This window comes from Heterocephalus glaber, unplaced genomic scaffold, assembly GCF_053883595.1.
Source record: "Heterocephalus glaber isolate CG9 unplaced genomic scaffold, H.glaber_assembly_v1.0 deba00001662, whole genome shotgun sequence".
In the NCBI taxonomy this organism is placed as follows: Eukaryota; Metazoa; Chordata; class Mammalia; order Rodentia; family Bathyergidae; genus Heterocephalus; species Heterocephalus glaber.
In genome coordinates, this window is record NW_028258403.1 from 13,132,080 (window position 1) to 13,148,226 (window position 16,147).

Sequence of the window (16,147 nt, forward strand, 5' to 3'; positions counted from 1 at the left end):
GCACATGTATAAGAGAAATTTTTATTGATGTTTCATCCTATTTATGATTTTTCAGAAATTTGAGAATGCTATAATTTAAATTGTTTATATTTGAGAGCTTTTTTAAAACTTGAAGTTGGTGGTTGTGTACACCTAAATGACATGTTCTTTCATTCAGATAAAGAGTACTTGACACATTCTTTTCCCATTAACATTCTTGTAGATGAATCTTCTGGACTCTGAGGCTAGCCTACTGTTTCCCCTCACTTTGGTTGGTTCTGTCTTCAGTTTGGATATCGGTAATATTCTTTGAAGCATACTGAATTAAGCATGATACATCTCTTAGCTTCATGATTCATTTCTATTTGTTGTTGATCTGTCCTAGTACGTGGTGAGATCACTAAGTCTACAAATTAAGGTCATTAGTTAAAAAGTAACCTCAGGTATCTTTTAGGAACAGTTGTACTAAATTCTTTTATAGACAATGTTCCAGATATATAGAGTATGTTGATGAACAAATCAAATAAAAATCCTTAACTTTATCTAGAGCTTGTATTGCATCAGGAGTAGCCTCTTCTTCCAAAAAAGAAAAGCTACTACATGAATAAATTATATCATCCTGTAAAGAAAAAAGGGAGAGTAATAGGCATTGGGAATACTGGGGAGGATCTGTGAAAAACAGTAGGAGGACTAAAATTTTTAACAGGGTAGTCACTGAAAAGGTAAACAGCTAAGGTAAAAGTCCTAGGCAAGAACATTATTGGCATGTTCAGATAGGAAACTATATGTAAGGGAGTAAATATGAGGAAAGTAGAAGGGAATAAGGTCAGATAGGGAATAAAGAAGCTGAATGTAAGGTATGCAGGTTGTATATAGCATTGAGGACCATTAATTAGGGAGCCACCTGCATTCTGGCTGCTGTTGAGAATGGCTAGTAGAGGTAGAAGTAGAGGGTATTAATTAAACAGTTGATGCAGTAATCCACCTATGTGAAGAAACGATAGCTTTATGGACTAGAAAGTTAACAGTGAAGATGGTAAAGATTGAGTCCATATCTGTACATTTCTTAACCATTGGATGTAGATTGTTAGAGAAAAAGAAGAATCAGAGATGACTACCAAGTAACTAAAAGGATGGAATTGACAACACACAAGATGGAGAAGGCTGTACTGTATTACTGTATTCTTTCTTTTTTTGGGGGGTACCGGGGATTGAACTCAGGTCCTTGCACTTGTGAGGCAGGCAGTGGAACCATTGAACTAAATCCCCGGCCCAGAGAAGGCTCTAGATAGATCATATTTTATGGAAAGCATTAAGAATTTGGACATTTTAAGAAAGAAAAATCTCTTAAACTGTCAAGTGAAGATGTCAAGATGTTTAATGTTAGTCTAAAGACGAGAAAAACCTGAGTTATAAAGAATTACTTTATTTTCCTGTGTGTAAATGACATTACCAAGAAGATGAGTATGGATAGAGAAAAGAAGACAACCAGGGACTGAGGCATGGGATAGTCACAACATTACAAAGAAGACTGAGAAGGAGATTATAAATAAGGTAAGATGGGGGTGGGAAAGTGACTGCTGAAAAGTCAGGTAAGAACTGAGAACTAGCCATTACAAAGCTATCATTTATGGCTTTACTAAGAGCAGATTTAAAAGAATGATGGAGTTGATAGAGACTAATTTGTATGTAAGAGTAAATGGAAGGAGAGGAATTGGAGCTGTGGTAGCAAAGATGACTTCTACATAATTTGCCTACCAGAGGGAGTAATTTAGCTTGGAGCAGTAACTAGTAAGGAGAGGAAGATTGAGACTTCTTTCTTAAATGGCAGCAAACTTCAGTATATTTGGGTGTATATAATAGATGTGACATAGTAGAGGAACACTGATGGTTTCTTCCATTTTATTATGATTTTTACTATTGCACTCAGTCTTGGTGCTTTTAAAGTGATTTTAGTTTCTATAATGGATTATTCCCCCAGTTTCTTTGCATTTCATCCTCTATGTCTCATTTCTTTTTTATTTCACGAATCACATCTGAGTATAGACTGCCAGATCTTCTCAGTATCCTGGATAGATTCTTTGAAAGCCTCATCAACTCCCCTTTTGCTAGTTTTGTTTGTTGGTTACCAGTGAAGCAGTTGAGGTATTATTTTTTAATGTTAACTGATTTATAATATTTATTTGAGGATATTGCTAATTTCTGAAGAGCAGTTTCTTGAAAAAGCTATTTATATTTCTCTTCCTGATCCTGTTTACTTATACTGAGACTTCTAAATTATCTGTTGGACAATTGTTTACATTATTTGTTAGGGAAAGTCTTGTTTTACTCTGGGTATGCATTTGCATACATGAGATTTGCTTAAGTGACTAGAAAAAAAGCTTGGGGGCAGTTGTATTTAATCAAGAACTAAAGTTATGAATTCTCTTTTGTTGTTTTGTTTTGTTGAAGTGTTAGGGATTGAACCCAAGGCCTCAAGCATGCTAGGCATGTGCTCTATTTCAGACCTACACCCTCAGCCCAGGATATGAATTCTTAAGAATGAATATAGTAATGAATTAAAAATTGGATTATCATAAATCAGAGTTTGTTTTCCTTTGGCATAATTATTATTAGAGGTACCATTTCTGACAAAAGGTAATCAAAAATTGTAGATATAAACAGCAAAGTGACATACTTTTTTTCTCTTCCATTTCAGAGAACCTTGGTGTCATTTTATAGTAATTATTATCATGTAGTCTTAGTTTATGAAATAGGTTTTAAATTATATATCATTTTGAGTTGGTAGCTATAGATCAGCAACTGCTAGTGAAGGAGTGAATCTCAGAATTAGATGGAGAGGTTTTTTTTAAGTTTTGTTTTGAAAGAACTCCCTAAGTGAATCTGATGGTTATGAACTATCTGATGGTTACAGAAAAAAGGAATTGTATACATTTTTGTTTATCAGAAAAGCTAATATAGACATGTCTATCAAAAACTTTATCTGTATAGCATTTTCCTTTGTAGCAGTTTTATTAGAGTTGACCAGATACTCCTTGCTATAAGCTACTTAGCTTTTCATTACCTGAGATGACTAGTGCTAAATCTTGGTATAACTGCAGAATTAAATAATGTATCCTTATAACTTTATAGAGCATGGAAAATATTTTCTGAGCATCAGCCAGAGAATCTACCTTTTTCTTTTTTTGTTTTGGTACCGGGGATCGAACTCAGGTCCTTGTGCTTGCGAGGCAGGCACCAAAACCATTGAGCCAAATCCCCAGCCCTAATCTACCTTATTTTGTGTCCTCAATCTCAACCCCTTTCTCCATTTTAATTAAGCATTCAGAGATGCCTAGGTAAAGTTTAGACTTCACTTTTTTTACCTCTGACTTCAAGAATAGAGATAGAATGATTTCAGAGTCGTCTGAGAGTTTAGATTGGCTTCTAAAGGTCAGTACTAAAAAGAGGGTTTCTTAAGAGTTAACTAAACAGAACTAGCTAAGTAGCTTACAGCTTTCTGGTATTACAGAGTGTTCATTCTAGTTGCTACCATCATAGTCTAGGCATCTATTGCTATTTTCATTAATCTATTTAAATGTAATCTTGTTTTATAAGTCTTTTACTCTTTAGGGGCATCATGGTAAATTTTTATGTTTTGTTTTGTTTTGTTCCTGGTAACTGGGATATGACTCAGGACCTTGTGTTTGCCAGGCAGGTGCGGCGCCACTGAGCTATATCCCCAGGCCCCCATGGTAAATTTTTTGAAAGGTCATTATGGGGGGACGGACACCCACATTTATTTTTTAAGAGTATTTCTGTTGATGAATTATTAATTTTAATTTTGAGTTTTATTATATTAAACTTACATTGTTTTATTATATTAAATGTGTACTTAACAGGAAAATAAAGTCAATAAAATAAAATATTAAATTTTAATATGTAATGAGTGTCTGATAAACACCAACATTTTCAACATCAACTGTTTACCTGCTTACAAGATCTAAAAAATAACAGCAGAAATAAAGTCCTATTTGAACTACAATGAAAATACAAACAAAACTCTGCCACAGAAATAATCTTTGCTTCAGTGACCACACCTAAGACAGTCTTCAGACACGACAACAGCATGTTCCGTACTCAAGTCTTGCTTACACTGACAGCACGTGTGCTTAGCTTTTCTTTCCTGTTTTGCAGGCCATACTTTTCACCTCTTTGTCTTCCTCTTTTTGTCAGGAGCTTCCTATAGTATTATGAATGTGCACTTAGCACAGGAAGATGAAGTATCGATAAAATATCAAATATATACTGAGTGTTTGGAATAAGCATTTTTTACATCAACTGTTTGGTTCCTTAGTGAATCTAAAAGATAATTCCCATGTGAACTACAATGAAAATACAAATAAAACTCTACTACAAAAATAATCTTTACTTCAATTATCAAACCTAAGGCAGTTTTCACACATGAGAACAGGATGTTGCATACACAAGTATCATACTGATAGCACCTATGTTTTGTTTTCCTATCTTCTTTGGTATGACGTGCTTGACATCTTGCTGGTCTTCCTGTTTTCTTAGGAGGTTCTTGTGCTGTTTCACCTGTCTGTTCACTGGTCTGCTCCAGAATTCTTTTGCAAAGCTCTTTGGGCAGATACATACTGTTCTTCCTCTGTTGTAATTGATCATTTATCAGTTCCAGTCCTGATCCCCTAAGGAAACTTCTTGTGATATTGTGCTTGTTATTTTCTTTGTAAACTATGAAATTCTTTATGTCTGACATGTTTAGATTCAAGTAAAACACCACCATTGGCCAATACTTTGTGTTTCAATTGATATCATAGTTGCTGCATAACTTGTCAACATCTACTCCACCTTTTCTTTTGTTGTAAAATGTAACCATTTCTGGCTTCATTTTTGTTGAGGATTCGCTGTCAGTCTTTTTTGTTTGTGTTTGCAATGGTCCCACTACATAGTCCAGGCTACCCTTGGATTCACTATGTAGCACAGGCTGACCTGGAACTCACAAGATCCTCTTGCCTCAGCCTGATGAGTGCTAGAATTACAGGCATGCACTACCATACCCAGCCTCACTATCAACCTTATCATGGTGTAACATTGATAGTATCAATACTACTTTGTTTTTCCTTACTATATAAGAGGCCAATGTTATATCTTTCTGAAATCCAAAGATTGTATTATATATTTCTCTATTGTGGAACATTAGAAAAATGTTTTATTTTGGAACATTTTTTTAGGAATCTTTGCTTTGTTCTTACAAATAGTTCCTGTGCTGGTCAACTGGTGTTTTTTTAAGCAAACGTTACAAAATGGATAACTAGTAAACCACTTTTCAAATGTAACATTTGGGTTACTTTTTGAAATAGGTGCAACAAGTTTGTTTACAGCATCATACAGTTTATTACTGCATGAATAAAGACCTGGTGGCTGAGTTCCAGGATAAGTTTCTAAATTCAAGGTGTAATATGTTTTCTCTTCTACCATCTACCAAGGCATATATTTTTATACTGTATTTGGGAGGTTTCTTTGGTATATATTGCTGAAACCTTCAACAACCATGAAGTGATGCAAGTTGTTAAGTTGTATACTCGAACAGTATAAATTCTTTGATAGTTCAAAACAAAGATTTCAAAAAATGAACAAGTAGGGCCTGGGATTAAGCTCAGTGGTTCTGCCACCTGTCCTGCAAACGCAAGGAGTTCTATCCCCTGAGTTCTATCCCCAGTACCAAAAAAAGACCAAAAAAATGAGCAAATAGCAGCTAAATTGTTGGATTTTTTTCTTTCTTTCTTGAAGGGTCTTTTTGTTATCAGAACGTAAGCATTTTTGAAAGAAACCAAATCTCTTCTTGAGTAGTCTTTCTGTTCTAAAAATCTCAACGAGACATCTATCATGTCTATATATTCTTTAGATTCTGACAGAATGATAAAGTCCTGCTATGAAGGCTTTTAGTTCATATAGTGAAGTGTCACGATAAATACATTTTTGAGTATTACTATTGATGCATATAGAATGTTTTACTTGTATTATTAATGTATTTCAAAACATCTTGTAGCATATCATCCATTACAAACAATTTCCAAAATTGAGTCAAAGTGTTGGCAGTACGTCCAGTAGGTTTCACCCCGACAAGAACCCGAATACATTTTCTGACCTAGATCTAATTCAGGTATACATGACCATTTTGTAGCATTTTGACTAGTCAAATATTTATTTTCATTACTGTTTTCTTCCTCATCTGAATCAAAGTTCATTCTGTACTTCTCTGTCCTATGTATCTATCATGTCTGTCATATATTGCTAAATTCTTTGCTTACACAAGTCATCATTGTTAGCTGAATCACCTGATGGCTCACTTTCAACCTCCTCCCAAAGTTATGAAAACGAATTTTCATGCAGTATTGTACTGAATTGGGCTAATTTTATAGTTGTGGCTGAGTGGTTAAGGCAATGGACTTGAATTGGGCTAATTTTATAAGAAATCAAAAGAAAACATTTAATAAAATAAATTATAAATACACAAAAATGTAACATGGCATATAATGTGGATAAAATTCACCCTTTGACACACTTGACTACACCTTGCTGTTTGTCGTACCAAGTGGGTGAACACAGAGGTTGCTTCCTGTATTCCCCCAGAGTAGCTGAGATGCACAGCTGAATACAGTTATACTAAAGTACATATTTTCATTAGAAAAGTATGATTGGGTATATTTTACCCACCGTGATGCCCGTTGGGTCTTAAATACAAATAACATCTTTGCCTCAGATTTCACTTTTCTAAGCCAATAATAATGCACTTTATAGTTTGCATATTGCAACACATTACTGCTGTCAAGAAAATGAAGACGTGGCCACTGTCCCCTACCTCAGCTTTGCAGTGACAGTGTCTTTCCACTTTGTTGAACATGGTTTTCTTTGGATGATGGTATTACAGTAGTAGAGGAATCATTTAAGGAATAAGGATACACATCATTTGACTGAGTAGTTGTTGAGCCAAATCAAACACTCCCATCCCCTGTTGACAGCATTCCAAACACCTAAGTTATGTTGTATGTTATCGATAAAAATACCTGTATGTAATTTGTATTACCAGAATAATAGTATATAAAGATTTAAAAGTTAGATTTCTTGAGCTCTAGCATTTGCTTAGTAGAACAACTTGAAATTAAAAGAACTTTAGTATTGAAGATATCCAAATACTCTAGAGTATTGAAAGATCTATCCTAAGAATCCCCCAGAAAGAATGGGAAAATGAGCTGGGGATTTAGCTCAGTGGCACTGTACCTGTCTCGCAAGTGCAAGGTCCTGAGTTTGATTCTCGGTACCAAAAAAAAAAAGAATGGGAAACTAAGAAGAGGACTGTTGTTTTACACATTCAGAGATGTCCCTGTGCTCCCTCTTCTGCTCCCTTCCACTTTACTTATTAGAAATTATGGTTTTGCCCTATTTGCAAACCAATAATGATATTTAAAAGTAGTATTTTTTATTTATACCAGACATAGTAAAAATTTGTAGATAAAATTAGACTGAAAAAGGAACCAGAGCTGCCAACAAGTGTCATAACATCCTCTTTGAATTTCAGAAAACTTTCTTGTCTTCCTGTACTTCAGAGATTCTTAACTAGTAGTGCACAATAGAATCATCTATAAAGATTCTTGTCATACCCTAGACAAGAAAAACTAAATCAGAGTCTCTTCATTATTGACTCCAGATAATACTTCTTTGGATTTTCACTCCTTGGTTAAGAATCCATTTTCTAACACTAGATTGAACTCTGAACATTCTTACATAATTTTGTTTTTTGTGAATAATTTTTGTACTGAATATTTCTGAAAACTATTTTAACACTTAAAAAATTGAGTCAGATAGAAAATGGAAAAATAACAAGAGAAAAATAGACTGAAAGCTGATGGAGTTACAGAGCCTCATTGTATCAGTAATTTGTTATCGTTACAAATATAGGTTCACTCAAAAAAAAATCACTTTGGATCTATCTTAAGGGCCAAATTAACAGACTACATGTAAACTGAAATTAAATTGGGCATTGGTTATTCCTAGTTTGTCCCTCGTTTTGGCATGAAAAATGATCTTTTCTGATCTCTCTCCAATCTTACTTTCCAAAGACAATTTTTTCTTCAGGCCAGTTTTGAGTTTCTAAATTTTTTATTTAGTTTTTCTGTTCACTTTTGTGTCTCTATTACTCAAGTTGCTACTTGCAGCAGGATTTAATTGGTCCCATTTTGATAGGCATTTAGATGGAATGTGGCTTTTAAATATTTCTTTTGCTCCAAACTTATTTTGCTTCCTACTAATACTCTGAAGAAAATTAATTTTAATACCTTTAACTTGAATATATTTTCTTACAGCAGAAAAAGAAAACTAAAAACTTCAATCCACCAACACGTAGAAATTGGGAAAGTAATTACTTTGGGATGCCCCTCCAGGATCTGGTTACAGCTGAGAAGCCCATACCACTGTTTGTTGAAAAGTGTGTGGAATTTATTGAAGATACAGGTAGGATAGATGTATCCATATAAGAAATTTGATCTCAAGTTTCATTTTTGTGATAACAATAGCTCATCAAGTGTTTGTGACTTGTTAAAGGTAAATTTTGAAAGAGGTTTTATTGTTAAAGTGTTTGTAGTTCATTATTAAGGTTGATTTTCTTGCATATTAAGGTAATCATCTGATATTTGAAAGTTTTGTTATTGACAATAATATTATTTGCTGGGCCAGGGATTTAGCTCAGTGGACCTTGCAAGCACAAGGTCCCGAGTTTGATCCCCAGTACCAAAAAAAAGAAAGCAAATAATGTTTTTTGCTGAACTTCTGTTTAACCTAATGAATGGCTAAGTTGAATGCCAAAATGTTTAACTTTCTCTATTCTAATTGAGAATATTATTTGATTATTAAATTATGCCATCAAGAGATCATTGTTATTTTAATCAGAAATTTGGAAGTTTTCAGTATTTTAAAATTCAGTACTATTTGTGTTACCCATTTTATACATGGATTTTTTTTTCTTTTAAAACTCCTAGCCATAATTATAGATATATTTCAGAAAGCTTGCTGTCAGTTTTATTTTGCCTAATGTAAACTATTGAAACTAAAAAAAGAGAATTGGATCTGTCAGAGGTCCAATAGATGCAGGTTATTGTGTTTGAATATATTTTAAATGAACATAGGTTAACCATAAAATTTAGTGATTGATGGACTATAAATTTTAATGGTTTGAAAACATGAGCTATGTCAGTTTTAGCCTTGTTCTTAATGTTCTTTTTTAAAATATGAGTACTGCTTAAAAAAACTAGCACTCCATGCTCTAAATAATTGTGCTAATTTTTGCATATTACATCTTACTCTTAAGTTTGATTGATTGGCTAGGCCCTGTACATATTGGGTCATCTATTTGATAAAGAATGATGATTTAATAAGTGGGTAGAATGTGAGGAAATACAGTTATTCACTAGTATTGTAATTGTAGCATGTCTTTTTCTTTCAGTTAATAAGTATTAATTTACAGAACATACATATACATAGAATATGCCACTTAGCCTTCAAATACTTGAGAAGTGTGTTTTAGGCAAATTTCTTACCTATATTTCTATTCTTTTTTTTTTTTTTTCTTGTACCAGGGATAGAACCCAGAGCCTTGTGCTTGCAAGGCAGGTACGTTGCCACTGAGCTAAATCCCCAACCCTTTTGTTCATTTTTAATATAGAAGAAATACAACGGTCTTTATAATAGTATTAACTTTTTGCTTTGGATTTAAAGGATTATTATTTTTTCTAGTAATATAATTAAGCCTTATGGATATGACTAAGCAATTGGAAAATATTTTGATTTGTAATTGGAAATAATAATGATGGATTGGCATTTATTATTACAATTTTAAATTCCCATCATTTGTTACTATACTGAGAAATTATCATTTCTGGAATATTTTCATAGTTGTTGAGTGATTTGATTTGAGGAAAATTAATGAATTTCAAGTGTAACATACAGTGCAGTTCTAATTTGTAGCACAACCCAAGTTAATTCAGCATAACTAATTCAGTTAGTTTATATGTTTAAATGCTTTGGCAGAAATAGACTAAGGAACAATAAGACTACAAAAGTAGACTAAAAGATTAATAAAGCTAGTTCTTTTATAGTTAGGAGTATGGTTTTTTTTAATACTGATTTTGAAACTGGTAAAGTTTTAGCAGGAATTTCCAGTTGCTTTAGAGTACAGTTTACAACTCTCAGCATAGCCTGTGTAGCACATTGATTTTACATTTAAGGTTCCTCTTGCAGTAATAGAAATATATTCCAGATACTTATTATTTTTAAATGATATTTTGCTTTTTAGAGATGCAGTAATATAAACTACCAGTATCATTGTTATAATCAATTTTCTTTAACAACCTTGAAGAAAATATGAGTCTTAAAAATCAGCTTTAGGGCCAGGGGTTTAGCTCAGTGGCACTGCACCTGCCTCACAAGCGCAAGGCCCTGAGTTCAATCCCCAGTACCAAAAAAAAAAAATAGCTTTATTTATATAATATATAATTATAAAATTTACATGCAATAAATTTCAACAATTGTAATTGTACCATATGAATTTTGATAACTTTATGGTCATGTAACCCACCACTACATTCAAGATACAGACTGTTTTCATCACCACCAAAGCATGTAATCTTTCATTATCATCTGGCACCTGGGGTCTTTTGGGTGGGTGGGTGTGTGTGTGGGTGTGTGTGTGTGCCTTTTGTTTAAATTTCAGCTTAATTTGCTGTTTTGAAGAACTTCTACTTTTTTCATCACTTTAATATATTTTCACTAAACATCACATTTGTTTCTTCTGTCTTGTCTTATCCTGGATATGATCTATTTTTCTGTTCACTTCCTTGATACCTCCTCAACTTCTACCACTTTGTTCACTTGATAAAACCTCAACTCTGGTTAAACTCTGCTAACTGTTCTGTTTGAGCCAGAACAACAGATCGTGGCCATAGTAAAGCATAAACCATGCATTTCACTTTAAATATATGACCACAGGTCTAAACCACCCTGTATTTCCCGTTAACCTAGTCAGTTGTTCTCTTGTTCTCGTAAAGGGTTTTTAAAAAAATAACCATTTTTATTTCTCTTCCCACAATTTTTGAAAAATTTTGAAACTTGAGAACTGTTTCAAGAATAATTTGAGAATTTGTGTATCCTTCATCTAGATCATTGGTTAATTTTTTTGTCATGTTTCTCTCCTCTAATCTTTTTTCTTTTGAGATTAAGTTACAGATATCATGAATTTCACTCCTACATTGTTCAGCATATATTCTTTAAGAACAGGGGCATTCTCTCCATATACCCACAATGTAAATACCATGTTCAAAAAATTTTCAGTCTTATTTAATCTAGACCAATTCTAGCCTTTGTGTGTGTTTTCATGTCACTTAGATATTTTGAAGATTCTTAACAGATTTTTGCAGAATATTTCTAAATTTTATTTGGCTAATTCGTGATCAGATTTAAGCTTTGACTTGGATTCTACGTATGACTAAAGCATCTTTCTGAACATAACACATTAGGAAGCATATAAGGTCCATTATTAAAAAGGACTTCTCCAGTTTATTTCAGAATTCTAGGCTTTCAGTAACCTTAACCCAGTCATTGTCAAGTAAGTGCACAAAGTTGGGATCATTGACATCTGAATTTAACAATTGAAGTATAAGCTGTTTTATCTAGCCTTGCTTTATCACAGAAGAATTAGCAGTTAGCCCTTTAAGCATTTCTTCAAACTATTTTAGTATGCTTATGTTTAATACAAATTCATTCAGGTTTTCTGGCACATAATCCTTAAAAATCATTTTTTAAAATAAATAAAAACTTTTTAGTAACTAAATGTTTTATCTTTGTGAAATTCCACACTGATAGCAACCCCCTCATATGCCACTCCACTACCACGAGTACTGGGGATTGAATCCAGGGCCTTCACACTGAGTATGTCCCTTGTACTTTTTCTTATTTTGAGACTTGCTAAATTGCCAGGCTGGGCTTGAATTTACCATCCTCCTACCTCAACCTCCCAGAGTACTGGGATTACAGGCATGCACAACCACACCTAGTTAATTGATGTTTTTATTTTCCCAAATAGAAATATCATTCCTGTTTTTTCCTATAAATAATAAAAGATAATTGCAAATAAATTGGATTTTACTATCAGTTGCATTGAATTTGTACATCAGTTTGAGAGTATTACCACTCGATGGTATTTAATCTTCCAATCCACAAGATACAGGATATTTTATATTTATTTAGGTCTTCTTTAGTTGTTTTTAAGCACTATTTTATAGTTTTCAGTGTAGAAGTTTTACTTCTTCTTGGACGAATGTATTTATAGATATTTTACTCTTTTGGATACCTATAATGTTACAGAATCCAAGAGACAGGAGAGACCAATAGGAAACAGGATTTATTTAGGTTTCTAGGTGAACACCACCTTAATAGACTAATGTCCAAAGGAATAGTGAAGAACAAAGGAGAAACTCTAGTTTTTATACATTTGGTCAAAGAGGTTGGTCTTCTTGGTAATGCAGTAAGCAAGTTTATATGAAACAGTACAAGGGCAGGCAGTTTTGTAATTTAGCCTTGTGAGAACAAGATAACATAAATTTTGTTCACAGGACATAGTTGCCAATTTTATCTGTACCAGAACAAGGAGTTATAGCTACAAGGGAATGAAAGAGGGCAGGAATGGGAAGGGGGTTGCTCAAGGCTGGGAAAATTTTTTTTTCCTTTCAGTACTGCTTCAGTAACTGGAATTTTCTTGATTCTGTCTTCACATTGCTCACTGCTAATGTATAAAAGTACAACTGATTGATGTACGTTGATCTTGTATTCTGCAATTTTGCTGAATTCTTATGTTAACTCTACTAGTATTTTGGGGGATTCTTTTAAATTTTCTGTATGTAAGTTCTGACATCTACAAATGAGAATAATTTTAATTTATTCCTTTCCAGTATAAATGCCTTTCACTTATTTTTCTTGCTGTATTATTTTAGCTAGAATTCCAGTATAATATTTCATGGAAATAATAAAAGAGGATATATCTATCTTGTTCATGATCTTAGGGAGCGTCTTCATTCTTTCACTATATTTTACTGCTGCTAACATGAATATGATGTTAGCTGTAGATTTTTCATAAATGCCTGTTAGCATTTCTGATTTAGTGAGTCTTCCCCTTTTGTCAATCTCAGTGATCTTTTCATAGAACCAACTTTTTTATTTCATTCCATTTTTTTTTTTAACTTTCTATTTTATGTCTGTTCTGATTTTTCTTTTCTTTATTTTACTAGCTTTGTGTTTAGCCTACTCTTTTTCTAATTTCTAACTCCCTTAAAGTTAACTTTACCTTAAAGTTAAGTTTTTGGTTGTTTTCTGGTACTGGGCATCAAACCCAGAGCCAGGCACATGCTAAGCATGGACCTTACCACTGAGCTACTTTCTAAGGATCTTTTTTTATGTAAGTGTTTATAGCTACAAATTTCCCTCTGGTCACTGCTCTTAATGCTTCCCATAAGATTTCCTTCTTATGCATCTCAGAGTATTTCCTAATTTCATTTATAATTTCTTCCTTGATACATTGGCTGTTGAAAAGTGTGTTAATTTTCACATACTTGTGATTTTTTTTGTTATTGGTTTATAGTTCTATTCCTTTGTGATCAAAGAACATATTCAAACCTTCTTTATTTAGATGTGTCTTATTGACTTAATATGTGATTTGTCCTAGATAAAGTTTGCTGTGCATTTGAAGAGAATGTAAATTGTGGTAGTGTTGGAATATAAAAGTACATGATCAGTATCGATATAAATAGATGAGAAAGGAAAATTCATTTACAATAAAATGCTAGCGCCATAATTCTTTAAGCATTTCTTTACTCTCTGGCATGAAACATAGCAGACTTGACTATAGTTTTTTTCCTTATCCAGCCTTGGAATTAGTCTTTTCTCCAGAGAACTCTGATTTGTTTTGGTGGAGAACAGTATTTAAAAACCTGAATTGCAGCTATTCTATGCCCTCTCAGCAAAAAAAACTAGGAAATAAATATATATGTGTCCATTTGCATACATATATACACTTGTACCTGTACTTATTTGATATCTGTATTAAAAACCGAGTATATACTAATACTTCCAATTTTCATGCACCACAAAGTACATTTTAGTTCCTCGTCTTCCTTTTTGTATTAATAATTCTCTTCCACAATGAGAAATCTTACACCTATTGTCCTCAATATATTTATTTGCTGAAGTCTAGAATACACAAAAAGTATACGTACCAGCTTGGTGTGGTAGCTGCACTCCTGTTAACCCCAGCACTCTGGGAGGGTGAAGCAAGATCGCAAATTCAAGCCCAACTTGAGAGACTTAATGAGACCTTGTCTCCAAACAACAACAAAACATCCATATGTACCATATATCTTACATCATACTGGACTGGAAATATACTAACTAGAGTTAAGTATTTGCTTACAGTTTTTTTATGAAGTGTACCAAACTTACATGTACAATTAAATATATTTTGACAAATGCATACACCTGTTTAACCTGTATATTTATCAAAGTATAAAACACTTTTATCATACTTTATATCCCTTCCTGATCTTCCAGCCACCATAAACAACTTTCCTTATTCTTTTCCCCTATTACAAATAAATAATGCCTGCTTTAGAAACTCAAATAAATAGATTCATAACAAATGTATTCTTTTATGCATATTTATCTGAGTATCTGTGAGATTAATTCATGTTGGAAGTGCCAGTAATACTAAATAATTTTTATAGATACAACTTTGACACTTCTGTCTGTAAATTTTTGCTCTTGTTATTTTGATCATCTTCATGGATTTATGAAAATGGAATTTTTCGCCATTATGATACACTTTGTTTCCTTTTCATGGAATATTTGTAAAGAATGAAGTACTTTTAAGCAGAGAGAATTCGAGAAGAATGTTGTTCCATGGGTAGATGAGAAATAATAAAGTTGATAGAACCCACTTTTTTGTTTTTATTGTTTTGTTTTCCTTTTTTTTCTAAACTGTGATCAGAGGAATACATGCCTTAGGAAAACAAATCCTTTGAAAAATAGTTCCAGATTCTCTATAGAAAATAAACAAATAGTACTTTTCGCCAGTGACACATGTTAGATCTTCTATTCCCCCACAAGTCCTTGAAGGCTCTTCATTTTTCTTAGTCAAATTTCTTTCTGTTCAGATTGGTTGATATGTCCTGATTTATCTTCATTTAACTTATTCTTTCCAATTTTTAATCTCTTTACTGCTGTTGATACTATTCAGTGAGGTTTTTTTTGTTTCTGTTTGGTATGCTGGGTGATTTTTGTGTTGTTATTGTAGCCTGGTCATTTTGAATATTAAAAGACTCTGGCTCTTAACTTAAGTCTTCTGTTTCAGCAGGCCTCCTCTGACATACCAGCAGGGGATGAGGTGGGATTGGAAGTCCACACTCCTCAGTTTGGCATCCACTGATAATACCATGGTGGGGAAGTTAGGGCACCTCTTACTTTAGGCTTTCCATTCATCTCCAGGGTTGGCAGGGGTGAAAGTTCAGGTTTCATAGTTGACTTCCACTGGCTGACAACATGAGAGGGATTCCATACCAATTTGACTTGAGTAAGGCTATTAAAGTAAAAAAAAAATTGTGTCTTGCTAGGCCATACCTTTCCCAATCCTTTCACTAGAGAGGGCAGGCTCTTCTTGTTGATGGTTTTTTGGTTTGTTTCATTATTGTTGTTTAGTTTTTGCCTGTGCTTCTGGGCTGCAAGGCCTCTCCATTGCCCAGTCTAGGACATAAAAGGTTGGGGACAAGGAGGGGTATTTCTATAATAATATTCTTCAAGTTTCAGTTGTTAGCCAGTCTACCTTCTGTCCACTGTTGAGTCATCTTATACATATGTAAATATATATGAATATAAAGATGTATAAGTATATATGTAATATATATTGTTTGGGATTTTGAGCTGTACTTAGTGGGAAGAATAGGAAAAAATGTTTACTCATTTTGTTTGGAACTGGATTTCCTAAATAGTTTCAGATAGAGAATAGTCCATTAAGAACTTACTTAAAAATAAAATGCCCAAAACTACTTTATTCTTTTTTGTTCTATTTTAT

General features: G+C 33.3%; 1 protein-coding gene across 3 annotated transcripts in view; it reads left to right on the forward strand.

The window, feature by feature from the left end:
- Window positions 1-16,147, forward strand: part of Arhgap5 (Rho GTPase activating protein 5) — a 79,162-nt gene that overhangs the window by 50,472 nt on the left and 12,543 nt on the right. For 2 of the 3 annotated variants that reach the window (XM_021243810.2, XM_004864023.4), the window contains exon 3: window positions 8,346-8,493. In XM_021243810.2, coding sequence (XP_021099469.1) covers window positions 8,346-8,493 — 148 coding nt within the window. The remainder of the gene's footprint in view (window positions 1-8,345; window positions 8,494-16,147) is intronic. The other variant, XM_021243811.2, reaches the window with a different exon arrangement.